The sequence below is a fragment of the Solea senegalensis genome, linkage group LG4 (assembly GCF_019176455.1).
Source record: "Solea senegalensis isolate Sse05_10M linkage group LG4, IFAPA_SoseM_1, whole genome shotgun sequence".
Classification (NCBI taxonomy): domain Eukaryota; kingdom Metazoa; phylum Chordata; class Actinopteri; order Pleuronectiformes; family Soleidae; genus Solea; species Solea senegalensis.
The window spans coordinates 23,341,573-23,358,356 of NC_058024.1; the positions used below are offsets into that span (position 1 = coordinate 23,341,573).

General features: G+C 38.6%; 1 protein-coding gene across 3 annotated transcripts in view; it reads right to left on the reverse strand.

Annotated features, from left to right (window-relative positions):
- LOC122767760 (guanine nucleotide-binding protein G(i) subunit alpha-2) overlaps nt 1-16,784 on the reverse strand; it is a 56,157-nt gene that overhangs the window by 28,534 nt on the left and 10,839 nt on the right. For all 3 annotated transcript variants that reach the window (XM_044023223.1, XM_044023222.1, XM_044023224.1), the window contains exons 2-3: nt 4,776-4,818; nt 3,104-3,245 (exon numbers count right to left, since the gene is read on the reverse strand). In XM_044023223.1, coding sequence (XP_043879158.1) covers nt 3,104-3,245; nt 4,776-4,818 — 185 coding nt within the window. The remainder of the gene's footprint in view (nt 1-3,103; nt 3,246-4,775; nt 4,819-16,784) is intronic.

Consider the following 16,784-nt stretch of genomic DNA (forward strand, 5'->3'; position numbering starts at 1 on the left):
AACAGTGTCCGCCATCTTTGCTAACAGCTACGCTAACAGGACCAAGTGTCCAAATACAAAGCTAAATGCAAATCGGTGAAGTATTCCTTTATATTAAGTACTGAAATTACCACTAAATACAAAAACTACATCTGGCTATAACTCGTATATCACACCAGTTAGATGGAGTATTCATTCAGCTCAACAAACCGTGAAAGACAGTTCAAGTTTTTGGACACAGAACGCATCATAAATCATTTTTTGGTCTCTTTGTCCTCTACTGCCAAAGATGAAATCACTGAAAACTACAAAAAACAAAGCCAGTTTGTGTCCAGCGAACGTACAAGAAGCTGAGCCTCGCGCAGTAAAAGCAATGTCTCTCTTCACTGAGCTTTATTCACAGTGACTGATGCGGAAAGTAGTAATTAGTTTGTATCAGCATAACAGTGGTTCTACAGTATTTGCTGCTGGAGACACTGTTTCTCCGTCTCCACGTGACAAACACAGGTTTATCTTACAGTGTGTGTGTGTGTGTGTGAGTGAGGAGAAATGCACCCACAGTTTTTACTGTTGATAGTAAATTTTCATGTTGTAACTCAACACCATTTAGGTTGCAGGGACAGTTACACCCAAACAAATGATGTGTCACCTTTGGTAACTCACCCTGCTCCCTCAACCAAACTCACCGCAAAGTAACGTGTGGGTAACGTGTGAGAGCGCGTTGCCATTTGCTGTATGTTTATGTGGGTACGTATGAGCAGTATCCCCCTGTTTCAGGGTTTCAAGTGTGGAAAGGCTAGCACACCAACTGCCATGAGTGGGAGCCTGTGAGAGCACGGTGTCACGTACACGCAGCCATTTGACAGATCTGTCAGTGAGAGAGGAGGAGGAGGAGGAGGAGGAGGAGGAGGAGGGGAAAAAATCTATCCATCCCACTCTAATGACCACAGGAGAAGCAGAGTCCTCTCAGTCCCACCGCTCCAGATGCAGATAGACTGGGTTTCACTGCTGAATTCCACTGACACACACACATACACACACACCTCCACTGTCAGACCTGGGTGGCAGCTTAATGCTCATAGACTTAAGTGTTCAGATAAGTGTTTGCAATTCTTCGTTAATGGTGGCTCACGACGTCTATACGCGCAGCTCTGTTTCTGCAAAATAGTTTAATGGCTACTCTGATGAGCTTTTATGGGTGTGCATTATAGTTAAGGCTGACAGAGCTGTTGTTTATTATTGTTGATTAATAAAAAAATCACATGCAAGGTTCACCCTGAAGTCATGATTATGTCACAGAATTACTGTAATCCTTCATAGAGAAGTCAAAAAACGGTTCCTTGTTTTCAGTCGAGGGAATGCAAAGGCAAACTTATCCTTTCTAGACAGGGGCGGTCAGTTTTGTGAAATGAAACGATACCTTTCGCTGTAGTTAACCTGAAAGGCTGTGACACCATTTTAAATCTACAAAAGGATCTTATGTACATAGAAAATCGATGGTGGGGGGGTGGGGTCGGTTGAAGAGGGGCTGTGCACAAGAGGCTGCACACTTGTGCTTGCAGGAGTGTTCCAAATCTGTCAATGTCAAGATGTGCCATGGTGACACACTCCTACTCAAGACGACTGAACGCTGTAATCAAATCAAAAGGTGCTTCAACAAAGTCTTACTTCAAGGGTGAGCACACTCACACGACCAGCTTATTGTGCGTTCTTTTTTGTTTTGTTTCACGTCACCAAAACCTGGCATTTTAACAGGGGTGTGTACACGTGTTATATCCACTGTAAACACAGACAGAGGACATTTGTTGACAAAATTTAAAGATCCAAATGTTATTTTTGCTTCAATGTGACGTTTGACAGTAAGTTTTTCCACTTCTGACATGCCACTAAAAAGCCATTTCAAATGCTGTTTGCATTTTCACATCCCGGCAAAGAGAATCACAGTTTGATTCACTCGTTTCACTTTTAATCTCGCACCTGTTCCACTGAGTTGTTAGTGGATAAATCAATGCTCAGATGAGGAGTGAGGCAAAAACAGTCGCATACAGTTAGAGAGGTCAATCTTCACGTCACTGTGATTAGTCCAATCAGAATTAGAGGGAAGGAGATAAAACATGTGGCAGACTCATCGCCACCGTTAACTTTACACTATAACCTTAAATAGAGACGTGTCGTTGCTGAGGATGCAGAAGGCAGACTCAATGTGCTGTAAAATGTGTCCTGCCGTCACTTGTGAATAAATCTGCTCCCAAACAGCTCTCTGTGGACTTCAGTATCTGCCAATGCTGCTGTATCAGAAAAAGAAATTAAAGCTATGAGGAAAAGAGACGATCAAAGATGGAGGAGGAGGAGGAGAAGGCTGATCAGACAAGTGCTGTTTTCCTGCAGGTTACACAGATTTCTACTCCCAACTGCGGTTTTTACCTTTGATATTAAAAAGGGTGCTGTGAACAGGTTTAATGCTGAAATTACGTCCCGCATTTGCCAACTTGCCAGTCTTCACTGACTGAACATGAATTGCCATCATAGAAGAAACAGGACCTGAGTTCAGGAGGAACCACAGGCTTGAAATAATCTTTGTTTCACTGGGTTACACTTACAGTAAATGTGGAAGAACAAATCCAACAGAGCTCGTCTTTGTTCCATCGAGGCAGAAGGGAACGTGAAAGCGACCGCAAGTTTCATACAAACCAAAGTGGTAAACTATTGTGAATTCAGTTGTGTGCATGCATAAACCTGAGGCACTACAGCAGATACACAGCAGAGATATGAAAGAGGCTTTGTTGTGTTATGGCCACGGGAGATCCTGATCTGTCCACAGTTAGCACAGCCAGCTGAATCCTGCATTCTCTTACAGGGTAGGTAGTGTTTACACTCTCCAGCTCTCTGCACCCATGCTAAGAAAACCACTGATTTTCAATGATTGTCTCTGCACATCCTGCATTTTCATGTCTGTGCGTCACCGTGCATGTGAATCGATAGCATCTTGTAAAGCCGAGGTTTCTGTTCACGTCAATTTCTCCAGTAAAAGAAAAGAGAGTAAACTAAATACTTCATGATTTGGTTGGAATGACGCATACATGGTGTGTGTGTGTGTGTGTGTGTGTGTGTGTGTGTGTCTTACCACTCTGGTAGTGCTGCTGTAGTCTATCTTCAGATTGACCATGGCTTTAACAATAGCCATAATGGACTGGATGGTGTTGCTGTAAACCACTGCTCGGTACTGCTTACACTCATCTTCTGAGTAGCCATCTTCATGGATGATCCTGAGGATATCAAGAACACATGCAACTTTTATTAAAGTGGAAAACATATTAAAAATGTCTCATTCTCTTTCTTATCTTCTTACCCCAGCTCTCCTCCATTTTCCCCCATTACCCCAACAAGCTGAGGCAGATGGCTGCACATCAGAGTCTGTGACTGCCAGAGTTTTTTTTTGTCTCCCTGTGTCTGCACTGATTCCAAGTGCTTGTTAATTGTTGGGCTTACTACATAATATAAACATGTGCATAGTCGTCCAGGTGCAGAACAAAGTCCCATTGTGAAGCCTCAGTAATCGTGATTTAGCACTAGTTGTCAATAACATGCTGTCCACTCGCATGTGCCGTGCTTTATCATCTATTTTCCTTTTACAAAATTGACATCATGTGCTATTGAAGAAGACCTGCAACGGGCAACGGAGACATTAACTCCTCGGGAAAACTTTTACTGATGTTAGAAATCAAGTTAGAAGTAGTCGCTGATTTTACTGCAGACTTTGCAACCAGTGGAGTTTCCCCCTGGTGTCTCACAGCTACTGCCATCTTACATTTCAGATTGGAAGACGATATCCATTTATATATACACACACAACGTATGGTTTCTACTGCTACTATGTGTAGTGTTACAGCAACACATACACTGCTTCAACTCTGCAGCAATCATTCGATGCAGTAACCTGAGTTCACCTACTGCACCGCTCACTCACTCTGGACCCGAGTGTAAGGACATCTGCACTCCATCATGAGACACAATCACACAGACTTCAATCATCCAAGTCGTAAAGGGAAGTGCACGGAGAACAACCCGTCATAAATTTGGCGAGTGAATTGGTTGCTACCCTTCCATCCATCCATCCATCCATCCATCTTCCATCAGCAAACACATTTTCCACACAGACATTTTAAGGACACAACTGTGTTTTCCTATCTTTTGCCTGTTGTAATATTACGTGACATTAGCAGAGAGTGTTTCTGTGTTGGAGGTTGATTTATCAGTACGTCCATACCTGTTAATAACAGACACACTGTTCCTGCTCCGAGCTCATAAAAAATAGATTCAGCGTCCGGCTCTCCCAGAGGAACGTTAATAATTAAGCCTGCTTTTTTGTCTTTGTGTGTCCACAGACTTTCTCTGTCATCAAAAACTATTAATGTGTTGGGAGCAGTGCAAAGACAATAAAACAGCGAAAAGGTCATGACACACCCCTTAAAATCCACACATGGGCAATGTCAAATTATCCTTATCTAACAATCACATGGTGGCTATTATAATTTATTGAGCTCAAACGTCCGGTTTAATCTTCCTCATGGTCAGTGCCTGAGCGTCTCTCTCGAACGATGCTGCTAGTTTTCCAAAACACAGGACTTTCATCAACTATACACCTTCATTTCATCAACTATTCACCTTCATTTCATTTTCAGAAAGCATTTTGGTTTTCTGCTCGTTTTTTGGCCTCATACGTTCACTCACACTGCTTTCCAGAAAGATGAAGAGTCAAGTTTAAAACAGAACAGAAGATTCATTTTAGAACTTACTTCATTTGCTTTACGATGGTGCTCTTGCCAGACTCCCCTGCACCTGTAGGAACATTAAAAAGACCACAATTTACAAATCAACTTCGTGTTGGTGGAATAAAGTTGAACACCACATTGAGTTCTCTGGGTTGACAAGATTCTTTATGGTTCCATCATTGAGAACATGACGCACAGATACGCATGAAGAATTCCTAAATCTGGCTTTGGATGTTTTTAATCTAATGAACATTAACTGTACATGAATAGATTATTATTTATTTTTTTTATGTGCAGCCACTGATTTCCTTTTAATTTCAGTCTCCTTTACAAATCACCCCGAAGACATGGCACAAAAATCAATCACTGTGAATTATTTACTATGTCTAATTCAAATATATCATCTGGTGGTGATGTGGACGTGAGCTACGGTCGGACCATCCGAAATAAAAGGAGTCGGCAAATGGCAGCCATTTAACATATCTGCACACGACCTGCAGTAAAACAAGATGATGAGGAAAGAAATATAAAAAGACATTTTTTTCTTATATTCTCTGCAAACTTGAGGTTTTAAGAATTGTAAGTCTCGTCATCACTGGTGGCACAATAGCAAAAAATGGACCAAGAATTCGTTTTGGAATTGTTTTGAAATGCAACTAACACATTTGTTTGTTACACTGTAATTGGCTGAGTCACGTTGAAGAATTTGTGCAAATGGGAAATAACAATGTTATTTTGAGTGTATCTGGACATGAACAGCAACATTACATACTGTATATATTCCGCAAACCGTCTATAATGTTTTTTAATAGTCTTAGTGTTAATATCTTTATATATTGTAAATAAAGGACTATCTTATTTATAGAAATAAATGATAAAAAAATTATTGTGAACATGGCTACAATAAGTGAGCAGCAAACACTAATATGGTTTCTTTAACCATAGGACCCTATGGATTAAAAATGAATGAATTAGTACTGATTGGGGATGTTCCAGATCTTAAATATCAGATCGGAGTCGAGTAAATATTATATATACAGATATGTGTACATACATATAATATAGTATTTATTTATATGAAGTGTACCATTTATGGATTTGGCATTTATTTTATTTGATATATTTGGTAATATCTGCATACAATGCCTTGTTTTGTTATGCTGTGCTCTGCTTCAGTGGATATCGCTGTAACTCAGACCCTCGATTGAGACCCGTCAGTGCTCATACAGAATATAAACAAACATTTAATGCCATGTACACAAAGTGTGCCAGCCGTAGCTGCAGCCTCCTGAACAGAGTCTGTCTTTTAATCTAAACTCAAAAAAACAAAAACTGTACTGTGCAGCCTCATAACATAGGCAAACACAAACATTGGTTTGCACAAATACGCTGTTATAAACACAATCCTCATGTCGCTCCAACGATCACAGCGAACTCTGATTCATATCATTGCTAGCTCGGGTCATTTTCCATCGTGTCATCAGAAAACGTTCCGTCACGGACCGTCTCGTCATGCCACCCAGACCCGGGCGTGCCAGAAAACATTAGCCATGCATGAAGCCAGCAGAGCAAGTGGGAACCAGCAGTGCTTCCCCCTCTTATGCTGTCAACGTTCATCACATTCACACACACATTCAGCACTTTTCTGAGAGAGACATGGACTGACAGCAAAGGGAGGAGGAGGAGGAGGAGGAGGAGGAGGGGTGTAAAAGCAACGTCTGTGGCTACTTTATCACGTGACCTGTGAAATAGATGCAGAGAGACGTTTGGATGGAGACTGCTGGGTGTTCTGTTCTGTCTTCACATCACAAAAAAACATGAAATGATTGAGTATAAACCAAAAGAAACAAATGCAAGACAGGTTTTCAATACAACACAGCTTTATTATTGATGAATGTTTCACGTTCAACCTCAGAAATCTTTGTTTGTTTCCACTTGGAACAAAAAAAACCTCTGAAGCAGAACTTCTGCAGGCTAATAAAGATAAAATTATGAATCAAGGCTACCTCAGTTCATTCACAACTGAATCGCCGAGAACACAATGTGATACAATGTTAAGTCTCTTGTTTTAATCGCTTTCATCTTGAAAATTTAAATTGTCCTCGTGTGAGACAAAGATAAACAGTTTAAGGTTTTTATGTTCATGCAAAAAATGTTGAAGAACGAGTGCTGGTGGAGGTAAAGTGGAATATCGTTCCCTCTCTGCAGACTCACACGAGTGCATGAAGGTCACCTTCCTCACTCCAGAATAAAACTCGTCCATTAATATTTCAAGCCCAAAGGGAGGTGAACGCTTGTGAACAGCGGCGGAAAAAAAGAAAAGCGCATCCTCCTCCTTCATGTTCTATACGGCGCATCAGGAGAACAGATGTGTACAGTATGTGGCAGTATGTCGTTGCTGGGTTTCAAACTTCCTCCGTATCACCTCATCTTCAAATTTAACGAGTCAACTGAGGAGTTAATTTGAATCAGCATCAGTCAGCCAATTCCAAATGCAGATTTTTGATGGAGATCTAACGGCGACGAATGATTGGCAGGAGCCAACCAGAGCCAGAGCCCATTCCCACAAAAGAGAAGAGGATATGGACATCTGCACATATTGACTTGAAAATGTATTATCGGATATCAGCACATCCTGGTGCATTTGCCGATATCCAATAATACATTTTTAAGCCAATGACTAATGACTGCAACGGTAGGATAAATAGGCTGCTACCTCCTTGACTTCTATGCAGCGCTGTTTTTTACGTATATCTACTTCTGCTGCGACGGGAGTATGAAAAATATTACGTTAATTTCACTAGAGAAGAGGATAAATCGCGTCTGCAGTTGGGCGCAGGGAAAAACACATGTTGGTATCATTAATAGGCCCAAGCACTGCCAATATATCGGCAAAGATTCCAATATTGTGCATCCCTAGTTCCTATCGTATCAAATTAGAAGTGCATTTATAATCGATTCATCTGTCGAGTATTTTCTCGATTAAACGAGTAATCGATTGGTCCATAAGACGTCATAAAATGGAGAAAATGTTGATCAGTGTTTGTCAAACCTGGAAATGATGATGTTCTCAAATGAAAATGATCAGAAATCTTGTTTTAATAATGAAAAAACCCTCAAATCGATTATCAAAAGAGTTGACGATTAATTTAGTAATTGATTATTTGGGTAATTCTTTCAGCCCTATATCAAATGTAGCAGCACATGTAATGGCAGGTAAGTGAACTTGACCGTACAATTATAGTTTATGCAAAGGTGGTGCCAACACTTGAGCTTCACATAAAATGCACAGCTGGATCTATTCATTTCAAATCATACGTGCATATCTCCCAAAATGTCAAACATATTGTTTTAAATTAATTATATTCATTATAATGAACAGATGTGTTATCAGCGCAAGTTAATTAACCCAGAGTGCCCTCTGTCAATAATCCAGGCGGGTGATGTAATGCTGCAGGAATTAAAGACACTTGGGGCCTTTAACACCAATTAATCATCGTTGACCTACTGTACAAGCAGCATTTTATTTCCATTGTAATAAGTTTTGTTAAGATCCCAAATGACGTTCAACACCCAGCATATTATTTATGTCCTAAATTGTTTCTGTGATCTAATGTATTGTTGGTGACCATGTACATACTGTATCTCACGATGACACGCTGCACAACTATTTCACTCGTGGATCAATGAGCTTCTTTTATGGATCAATGAGCTTCTACATAAATTCAAGAGGATTATAGCCTCTCGCTGGGGCAATAAGAAGAAATATTAGGAACACTTTTGAACATTACACATCTATCTATTTATCTATCTATCTATACATATATATATACACACACATATACATATATATATATGTATATATATAACCATTTATAGCTATATAAATATACAGTATATACACATACATATCTATATATACATATATGTCTATGTATACACATACATATATATATACATACATACATACACACACACATATGTGTGTATATATATATATATATATATATATATATATACATATATATAAATAACTATTTATAACTATATATACACACCCAACTATATATTTATAAATATATCTATATATATACACACACACACACACACACACACACACACACACACATACACATATATACACGAGATGCGTTCAGAGCGCAAGTCTGACAATTTGTGAACAATGTTATTTAATTTAATAAATTATTTAATTTAATAAATCAAATTACTCAGAACGGTGGAGATTCATTATTTGAGACGACGCCAAACTACTCTCTGGTCCACTCAGGTACAAACATTGTCAAAAACAATGCTTCATCAGGGGAACAAGGGGATTCTTCTGCACATGATTAATGAATTGGCACTGAACGCGGCATTATGTGCAAATTAGACGTCTGGCTGCGTGATTGATTCCGACAACAGTGCCGCGTGGAGCGCAGGGATTTAATAAACCACTTCCAGTGTATTATTGAAGCAGGGAACATCACACAGTTCTACCAGAGAAACAATCCTGCCCTGGTATTACAGATGAATCTGCAGTCATTTCTAATTGATCTTACATTAAGCCTTGTGAGTTGAAGCAGTAATGAGAATCAGAATTACAAAGACCCCTCTGCGTGTGTGCTGTGCTTTCTTTTTTAACATGGTTATAAGAGAACCAGAGTCACTTTTCATAGTTCGTCTTTCAGCAAAAACATCCATGCTGGGCTTCATCAGCTGACGACAGCATGGCCGGAATCTCGGTCATCAGTCAAGTACAACATTTCCTGATCAAGCATTAAACTCAAAACGATCCAATCAATCACCGCTCATCTGGCCACGCCCTCCCCGACTCTTCAGCTGTGCTCGGCGGGGACACGTCACTCGCACCAAACCAGCCATTTGAGGTCTTGATAAATAACCAATTGGAGAAAACCTAATTACTGTCCTTTCAATCTGAAGAGAAAGTCCAGAATGTTTAAGTGGTAGTTGACAAGAAAGTAAAAATACAAACAGATGTTTAAATAGACTCATCAAGTGATTCCACCACATGGAAGACCGACCACCTGTGTAGGAAGCAAAACAATCCGAATCCAATAGCTTCTCTGTGCAGCCTTAGGCCCTTATTTACTTGTTCCAAGTAAAATCCACACTCTTACTGAGGCATGAAAATATTGAATCACTCACTGGCCCACAGCAACCGTGTTGGCCACCTTTACGCATTCCCACTGAAGCTTCTCAGGGAAAAAAGAAATGTATTGCTGGTATGACAGTTTGTCAAAAATCCTCCCCATGTCAGGCGTTGGAAAAACAGAAAAAATAGATATTTTTATATCATTTATTTAAGAGCAGAAGGAGAAGATCAGCAATATTATTAACTTGTGTGATTTCTATTGACAAAGGGACTGGGAATGTGTGAAATTGCAGTTTCATACATTTTGACACACAAATTAAATGTTTAGCAAGGGAAATATATATATATATATATATATATATACACATCCATACATATACATATACACACATACATACATATACATACATATATACACACATATATATACATACATACACACATATATATTCATATACATATATACATATATATACATACATATATATACATACATACATATATACATACATACATATATATACATATATATACACACACACACACATATATATATATATATGTATACACACACACATACATATATATATATATATATATATATATATATATATATATATATACACACATATATACACAGACAACATAATTAAGGCTGTTCCAGCCACACACTGCAGAACACTGAATATCAGGAGGCCAACATTTCTGCATCACTTCACTGCCAACAGTTTGGCAGTTAGATGCAAGATCATATAGAGATCAGTCGCAGGCTGGCAGACTGTAGGACTCTTAAGACTCCCATTTCAGATTTCTGAGAGACCAACCTCCCAACTACGACCCACTTAACATAATTACTTCCCAAAAGCCTTCTCTAATTATGACACTTAAACCAAACTTAGTGTTTCACTTTATAGGCTGCTAATTCACATCCTTGGGCTACTTACTTTAGACCCCAGAATGTATGTCTTCTGCAGGTTTAAGACTTTTGAGACATTATCATCTTGACTTGTACCGACGATGGGACGTGGACCAAACTAAGAGTCACAGCATTCATAACTACAAATTTTGCTCTCATGCTGCTGTAACGTAAACGCTGAGTGGATTATTTTATTATATCGAGTAATCATTTGGTCTATGTTGAAAAATAGGGACCAGTGTTTTTCGACATTATCAAATGTCTTTTGTTCGCAAACCCGAATGATTCAGTTTTGATGATTCCTTAGTTATATGACGCAAAGAAACCAGACAATGTTCACATTTAAGACGCTGAAAAATCACAGAAACTCAAATTCTTTAGAAAACACTCAAATTTAATAATAGATTCATCGAGGAATCATTTCAGCCCTAGCAACAGTATAATATTTCATATTTAGATCAAACTAAATGACGCATTTAACCATCAGTTTCTCATCAATTTCTAGAAAACAAACATCATCAAAAAATGTATCCTGCTATTGGCAGATATTGCCATCCACACAATACTCAGTGTCACACTGCCAGCATCTATGGTCTACGTAACTGCCATGGGAGAATGACTCACTGGTGTAGATGTGACACAGTTCCCTGCTTGGCTCTCATCCTGGCGCACTGGTGTCACGCCTGCTGACATCCAGCGAGCTTTTACAGTCGTCTAAAGGTCAACTTCCTCCGGGTGTTGATTTCACTGAGCACAATACACAACAATGATGCAGCTGCGATTTAAAGCCACGACTCGGTGGAGCCACAGGAGCCGGCTGACACGAGCACACCTGATGTTATTTTATGGGTAAATACTAGTACAACTAGTAACGTTAGAAAAACTACAACGCCACACTCAAATGCAGGATGACAGAGATATTGTCTCAATAAAAAAAAACCCAAACATTTGCACAAAGCAAGCCGATTAGCATGAGAAAAAAAAATAATGGGACAAAAAGAAATCAATGGACATTAATGCGATTACATTTTTTAATCGTTTGACAGCACTAGTAAATACAATTGTAATTCTAGATATATGGTGAACCAAGAGAGGAATACATTTAAAAAAGGTTCAGTGCATGATGATCCTGTTATGTATCCCGCATTGTAAATGCTGTCAAAAGTAAAACATTCATCTGTAAGTGCGGCTTACAGAACAACACCCTCTCGTATTGACCTGCAGCCTTGAAAACATCCCATATTGTCACTTTAAGGTGTACAAAGACCAGTGTTGGCTCACTGTAAAAGCACATTCATCATTCATCTACAGCACAAACTAGCATCGGCGCCTTCCATCTCAGCCTGTATCACAATGAGAGTGGAGAGCACAGGAGGAAGTTTACATGAGTGGATACAGTACATGATGATGCTTGTAGGAAAGTAGGTCATCAGAGGAGGAGGAGCAGTGGAGCACTCTGACTGTACTGCAAATGTGTTTAATCCCATGTTACATGTTGACACAAGGAGCATAAAACACATTTATGTGACCTGGATGTTTCAGAATTAGTAGATTATGTTCCACACTTCTGTTTTCAACATGAAACCAATCAACGGCTCACATCAAGCACAGCATTAAATGGAGACACAACCTGTATCCTCAGTGAATGCAGCTTATACATCGGCAGCGTCTGAATTTCACTGAGCGATATTGTGGCTTTTCTGTTTTTTTGCTTCTGACTGCTACACATCTAACCAGCCCTTCGAAATCAAATCCTAGTTCGTTTGCTCGGAAAGTTCGGTTCGTTTGGGGAGTTGTGAAGCAAACAACACTTATTAAGAGTCTGGAACTCGTTCCCCATCGACAAAATAATCTAACGTTTGGTTTGTCAGATTATAAACTATCTTAATTATAATAATTATAATACTATCAGGTTAGATACTTACAATTATTTTGTCGGATGTTAACGGGGAACGAGTCAGTCCAGTTCCAGCTGTTTGAAAATATTGACACAAATTTAATTCCACGTGAAATGCTCAAACAAACTCTGATGCACACCAAAGAAGCAAACTCTGGTCCGCCAAGAAACGTAGCTCTTGGTTCGGACTACAACGCATGGCATTGTGGGTAAAGGCAACCAAAACGTACAACAACTATAGCTGGGAGTAAACGTCTGAGCCCATTGTTGCAGCGTATATCGTATGTCGTATAAATCGTATCGTAGGTGAGGAGGGGAATGCGTTATTTAAAGGTTCGGTTTGTTTCAGTAAATTCGGACCGGCTGAATGTGTGTAGCGCAGACTATTAGGTGTGAAAACGACCTTAAAGACCTTCCTGAACAGTCTAAGCTCCTCAAGCAAGTAAGCTCTCCTTTCTTTGTATTTCTTGTCTTTTTCTATCTATTCAGTAAAAATTCCTGAGCACCGGCTCCCTCTGTTTCTTCAGATGAAGTGATTTCTGTCTGGTCCTTATAATTTATACACTTAATTGCTTGCCGTGTACAGAGAGGGTGCATCAAAAATCTAATTATTTGCAATTTTTGGCGGTTTATTTGCGTTGCTGTTGATGTGCAAAGGTCTCTAGTCTGGAGGGGAAAGGGTCAGGGGGAAAAATGACAGGTAGAAATTAAAGAAAAGTGGTCGTTTAATCTCATGCACACAATTAGAGAATGGCGTGACACTGCTTATATGCAACACAATCGATCACCGCTCTCTCAGGAAAACCACGGGAGTCAGAGACACACTTGATTAACGTCATTTAAAAAGAACACAGGCATTTACTTCTAATGCTTTTAGACCGCAGTCCATGCATCCATGTCGACCACTCTCACCAACACTCACTGGTTCATACCTTTCAAAACACAACCTCCTCCTCCTCCTCTTCAGTCACCATGAACAACTCCGCCTCCTCAGCAAACATTACTGTGCCACAATGTGCCATTCTTTTTGTGCCATGACATACACAAGTAAGCAGGATGAAAACTGTGCTCCTAAAATTCATAGATCACACGACTCTTGATATTCTAAGAAAGGGACTTCATGCTGTCAATCGCTGCAGCTCTCAGACTATAATACATCCCAGGTCTTGGATTATATTTTTTTGCCATTTCCAGCAAAGAAGTCAATCTGCCACCAGTAGATCATTTGTGGGTGGTTTTACACGGTATTGCCCTGCTTCTTTGATATTGATATTAAAAACTACATGTATCCCCTCAAGCCAATTTGAGAATATGACTTCTTTTATCTCTGCTACACTGGTTAAGTTTCACAACCGTGACTGAAAACCTGTAATATTTTAAGCTTTGAAGAGTGTGGTGTCCGTCTACATAGGAAAATAATCTAGAGGCAGCTTCAGAGTGAAGTATGTTAATATCTGGCTCTTTGTTTTTCCAGTTTATGAGACTAAATGTTTGCTGTGCAAATATCGTCTAGATGTATAACAAGAATTAGGAAATACCTTATCAGAGATGGATTTGTTTGACTGACACACTCATTTACAAGTGCTGGCTCTTTAATTTGACAATTGGTCAATTCTGAAATACAGGAAAATGTTTTTCCTCTTGTTTTCTCTACATATTTGACACTTACACTAAAATCAATTTGTTCTATAAGGAGTATTAGGGACACATTTAAAATAAATAAATAAATAAATAAATAGAACAGCATGAATTCTGAGATTAAAGTCAGAATTCAGAGATTAAAGTTAAGCCTGAGATTAAAGAAAAAATCTGAATTCTGGGGGAAAAAAATGTCAGAATTCTGAGATTGAAGTCAATTCTGAGATTAAATTTAATTCTGAGATTAAAGAAAAAGTCAGAATTCTAAGAAAAAAGTCAGAATTCTGAGATTGGAGTCAATTCTGTTATTTCATGTTAACCCTGCAATACATTAATCACGTCTTAAAAAAGAACATTAAGCATTCTTCCAACCAGATCTTTAACGTAATTGACACGATCACAAATCATCAGGAGAGGTGATCGAAACACTTTCTCCCTGTGGCAGGTTGGTATCAAGCAAACTGTGCATCAGTGGCTTCATTCAGAGTAAAAACCATTATGTCCTCAACCTCAAAAGACCTTATTAATTTCACCATCACGTGAATGTGCATTGATTCCCGAAAGTGTTAACACGAGGAAGCTCCTTAGACAAACTGAGACACTGAGAGGCCCCTTCATGTTCAACATTTAGTAGTAAACAGCCGATTGATGCCTCTGCTGAGTTTGCAGCATGAAGATGGAACATCGTGTCTTTCAGAGAGAGATTCAACTGACTTTTCTTTCCCTCCATGCAAAGTCTACTGAGTGATGGTTTTTTCAGCTTGTGATGTAAATCACACAATCGTCCTCCATTAGTCTACTGTAGAGAGTTCACAGACAAAGTCAAAGTCAGTCTATATATACACTGTAGAGACTCCCAGTGTTGTGATGTAACAAAATATAAATACTTGGTAAATTGTACATTACTTTGTTATTTATATTTCAATTCAATTAAATTTTATTTGTACAGCATACATTATCTCAAGACACTGTACATAGACATACAACAAGCAAACACTAGAGGCAACAGTGGAGAGAAAAAACTCTTTTAACAGGAAGAAATCTCTAAACCAACCATCTGCCTCGACCGGTTGGGGTGAAAGGAAAAATGGGGGAGAGAGGAGAAAGGAGGGAGAGAAAGGACAAGAGGAAGGTGAGGTAGAGACGGAAGATATGAGACGGAAGATATGTATATATACATATACACACACACATATATATATATATATATATATATATATATATATATATATATATATATATATATATATATATATACACACATATATATATATATATACACATATATATATATATACATACATATACATATATACATATATATACACACATATACATATATATACACACACACACACACACACATATATATATATATATATATATATATATATATATACATACACATATACATATATATACATACATATATATATACACAACCATACATATATATACATACATATATATATACACAACCATACACATATATATATATATATATATATATATATATATATATATATATATATATATATATACATATATATATATATATACATATATACACAGTATAGGCCGGATATGAATCACAAGCATGCAATCATGTGTTAATACTGTACAGCTCCATACTGTAGCTCCATAAGGTTGTCTTCACTGAACAAACGTGTACTGATGAAAACTAATTAAAGACTATCTTAATTAAATATGACATGTCCGCTCTTGTGAAAACTGACACCGGTTATTAAGTGTGTGGAAACAGAAGCCGCACATATACGTTCATCCTCTGATCCCCAGCACTGCTGAGAGAGGGTGATTTAAAAAAAAGAATCACAAATTCATGTCTGCCCATATAAAAACAGTGGTAAATAATGAGAGACAAGATTATATATACTCTCGTTTGTTCTCCTAATCAATTCAAAGAGCCTGAAAAACATGATTCCTCACGTATCAAACCATTACAGCTGGTGTTTGCCTGGCAGTCACTCTGCTTACTCTCCCACCTCGGCATGTTTCTGCTTCCCAGCGTGTCAGCTTACACATGATGCACAAACGTTGGCAAACAGATGAGACATCACAACACTCCACTAAACCACCAGGAACGCCGCTTACACTGTTACATAAGGAACCTTTTATCCACTTCAAGCTGCAGTGCGTAACTTTGGGTGAATTTTGTTGTTGTTGGGCAAAAACAAGCTCTGTCAGGCAATACTATCAGACCTGTCTGATGGAGCATTTGTGTGTAATACATGGGCAGGGCAGGAGCAGGTGCTGAGCCACTGGATTTTTGGAGTAATAGAATTCACTTCTGAAGTCTTGACATAAAAGAAATCACTCACTTCCTGTGTGCAGCACAAGAATGTCACTAAGTGACAAGACATCTTAACTCCACTATAATGAGAAACACGGAGGGGAGTCAAGCGAAGCTGATCGGCTTGTAATTTGACGTGATTTTAATTCTAATGGACA